Source organism: Octopus bimaculoides, chromosome 5, assembly GCF_001194135.2.
Source record: "Octopus bimaculoides isolate UCB-OBI-ISO-001 chromosome 5, ASM119413v2, whole genome shotgun sequence".
NCBI classification, from domain to species: Eukaryota; Metazoa; Mollusca; class Cephalopoda; order Octopoda; family Octopodidae; genus Octopus; species Octopus bimaculoides.
The window spans coordinates 32,631,062-32,635,050 of record NC_068985.1 but is presented as its reverse complement, the minus strand read 5'-3'; the positions used below and the strand labels follow the sequence as shown (position 1 = coordinate 32,635,050).

Below are 3,989 nucleotides of genomic sequence, written 5' to 3'. Positions count from 1 at the left end.
GATCACGCTCGAACGGTGGTGCCATCACGATTTTGCTTTCGCTTGCCCCAACAGGTCTTCACAAGCAGAGTTTAGTGTCCAATGGAGGAGACGTTGGCATGGGGGCCAGTCGTCAAATTGATTTCGATTTCACTTGCCTCAACAGGTCTTCGCAAGCGGAGTTTAGTGTCCAATGGAGGAAAGGTATGCATAAGTGGGCTGGCTACATCCCTGGCAGAGGCCTTGGATTTTGGTCTCACTTGGCTTGCCGGGTCTTCTCATGCACACACGACTGTATTTAAGAAGTTCATTCACAACCATATGACACTGGGTATGATCTCACTGTATACCACCTTAGGCAAGAGGGTTGCTTATTTCTGCAAGTTGAATTTGGTAGATAGAAACTGCACAAAAGCCCACTATATATACATGAATGGGTTTTGGCATGAAAAATGGCATCCAGCCATAGAAACCATGCCAAAGCAGACAACAGAGTTTGGTGCAGCACCTGTCAAACTGTCCAATCCAAACCAGCATGGAAAACAGATGTATGATGATGATGATGATGATGATGATGATGATATATATCTTTTGGTGAAAAATATAAATATCGTTTAGAAACCAATGCTTTATGAATGAAGTTCCTTGAATTATTTCTTCTATATTGAATTATAGATATTCCCTTGTTACTCTCACTGTCAGGAATGCAGTGAACCAGTAACTGGTCCATTGGAAACTATAACCAACAGCACTAATGTTCAAAAGTCGTGATGTAAAATATATTTACTAACTAACCCTTTGATGCTTTTGTAAAACTCTTGCTGGAAACATAATTCAATATCTTATTCTTCTAAGATAATTTTAAATTACATATTCTAAGGTATTGTTTACTTGGATTTGTTGTTTTGATGTATAATATATATAAAGTACAATGAATTTTACAAAAGTTTAACAATATAACAATAACATTAGATAAGCATAGGTTTGACATATTTCTTCTGTTCTCTAAAGTGCATAAACTCTAGGTTAATAATGAATTTAATCATATCTTTTAATATATCTAGGTCAATGTTAAAAACTATCATTAAGTCATATAAGTATTAGATCATACAGCTATTATACTTACATCTGTATACACTTCTGCACCAGTGGGTTGAGGAAGTTTGAGCGCAGGCAGTTGTGCACTGGAGTCTGGTTGTTATGAGCCAGATAGTGCGCAGCTTCCCAGGCAATGTCGTAGAGAACGAATGGACTGACTACAGCGTTAACAGCACTGGCACAAAACTGCTGCAAATAACTGCTTCCTATAAATAAAAATGTTCAATTACAGATAGATTTTAGTTACAAACAAAGGATAATAAATATATAAATTCTCTAATGCCACCAAGGTTAATTGCTGTTTAATCATATCCTATTTTGGTGACTTAAACTGTTATTCCAACAAATAACTATCCATCTAAGTCTTCTCAACTAATTAATGTTTGCTAAAAACATTTAAAAATAAACAGAGCAAAACAAAGTTAATTTTTTTTTCTTTGTTTTTAGTTTTCAATACAACAAAGCAATGATATTAAGTTATAAAGATAAATTTTAAAATATTTCTTGCTTGTAACATTTGTTCATTTCAATGTCTCTTATTTCATATAAGAATAACTTAGACATTAAGGCAGGATTTTTACAGCCAGATGATCTTCTTTTCCCTAACTGTAACCAGTATTTTAAGTAGAAATTTTTTTATATACCAAGTGAATCTGAAAGCACAGAACTAGCAACCAGTTTCTTGACAAGAAGTGTCAACAGATATCACTGGTTGCAGTCCAACCACAAACAGTGACATCACTGTTAGTAACTGAGCTGCAAACTGTGATGTCACCATTTGTAGTCATAGCTCAATATAGGTTGTAAACATTCACAGACATATATGCACATACAAATACACACATACCATTAATAAACCAGATAAGCTTCTTGGTTAGATGTTCTATTTATATATCAGATAATATTTTTGTGCTCTAAATAAAATAGCTTTTGTTTTGGTTTTCTTGTTCAGAAAGGTTTAGTCATACGATTTCAGAAAAACCAAAATAAATATATCACTACACTGTAAATTATAACTAGCAAAGTGAAAAAATGTCAAGCTCTTAATCAAATGATCTCTAGTTTATAACCCATCACTAGTATCACAATGAATCTCAGGCAAAGTCCAAATCAATCTAATCGCCTATTTTATAAATAGGTACCACAAGATAATACAGCTCTCATTGAGAAATAACAGTCACAACATAACTGAAAATATAGATAGCTTGCAGTACTGAGTTCAAATTTCTCTTATGACCAAAACTTGTCATATATTGCTATTTCTACACAAAGAGACATCTCTCAACAACTTAACAACATGAAAGCTAGGATAAATATTAGGACATCATACTCCTATTCAAAAATATCTATCATTCAAGTAACAGTTACAGAAATCATTCAATACATCAGGTTCACTCGAAAAGTAATTAACGAATTCGCATCTAATAGTTATGTCACATTTTTAATATCTGACAGAAATTTAAAAGGAGATAAAAACATTAATTTGCATTTTTAAAGTTTGTATCAAACAAACTTTTGATAACTTTTGTAGTAAAAAATAGAATTAAGAATCTATGAAAAATTACTGAAGTTTCCATTTAAGCAAAATTATATCAATTAGAATATTGAAGAAAATATAACAAACCAAATAGTTTTTTTCTTTCATAATGACAAAAAATTTTACTTGCCTAATTTGATGGCAACTCCAAGGAGTCTTTTGACATCCTCACCATAGGGAGGGTTGCGAGCATATTTCATATGTGGACGATCATTCCGACCAAGTGTCTCCATAGCTAGCATGCCAACTCTATAGGCAGCCATCAGGTAGTTCATTTGTGTCTGATTATTAATAGCAGAAGGGGTTTGAATATTGGACTGTCCAACAGGCTGCTGCTGTTGCTGGCCAACACAAAGTGGGCCTTGCTGCTGGCCAGGAACACAGTTTGAGGAGGTAGGCTGGCATGGTGTAAACACAGGTGGTTGGTCCACATGTTGAACATTATTTCCTGCAGTTGCTGTTGCTGTGTTGCCACCATGCACTGGCTGAAGTGACCCAAGCTATTATAAAATAAAATTCAAATACAACATAAATATAATACACATAAAAAGTGCATCACAAAGTCAACTTAGTAAAATTACAGTTTGAAATTATATATAAATATATATATATATATATATAATTAGAGAAACAAATTTTTATGCACATTCACAGTTAGTTCACATTTTAGATTTTCATATTATAACTATAAGCTATAACTACAAGTATAACTGTTAATATCCGCAACAAAGTAATAATAATCAAAATGTGTTCGAAGGAGAAATTAATTTATATCTAAAAGACAAAAGAAAGATAAATAAAGCCTAAGTTAGCTCTGTTTCATTTTAGATGACTTCATGTCTTTTCTATGCTAAAATCAAACCAATTATTTTTTCAAGTCAAGAGATTTAAAAAGTTTTTACAGAAGGTTAGATATCCTCTTCTAATTCAAAAACTGAAGGGAATAGGAGTGACAGTGTTAGGCTTTTAATCTTTGAAATTAAGAACTTGAGCCCTATTCACTTATTCAATAATTTAAATAGTCAAAAGCAGAGGGTTTTTTAACAGTGACCTCACAATAAAATGGTGAGCAATTTTCTTATTTTTTCCAATATTTTAAAATTTTGAAAGGCAATTACTGTTACTCTAAAATTAATCATTAGGCTGGCTTCTAAATATAGTTAAAAATCACTAGCATGAAAAAATAAAGGAAAAGAAAAACTACCAGCACATTAGACACTATGTTTTGATTGTTATTCCTTCCCTTTCGACAAAGCATTGTACAATGATGTGTACAGTATAACTTATAATGACACTTAACCAAAATTTTTATTGTCTATAGATTGTTTCTTGCATCTTTGCCATAAGTTTAACCAAAATTTTTATTGTCTATAGA

The 3,989-nt window shown here is 32.4% G+C and overlaps 1 protein-coding gene across 1 annotated transcript in view; it reads right to left on the bottom strand.

Annotated features, from left to right (window-relative positions):
- Positions 1-3,989, bottom strand: part of LOC106882316 (zinc finger SWIM domain-containing protein 8) — a 32,660-nt gene that overhangs the window by 1,981 nt on the left and 26,690 nt on the right. The window contains exons 16-17 of the mRNA XM_052968266.1: positions 2,741-3,114; positions 1,106-1,279 (exon numbers count right to left, since the gene is read on the bottom strand). Of these exons, the coding sequence (XP_052824226.1) occupies positions 1,106-1,279; positions 2,741-3,114 (548 nt within the window). The remainder of the gene's footprint in view (positions 1-1,105; positions 1,280-2,740; positions 3,115-3,989) is intronic.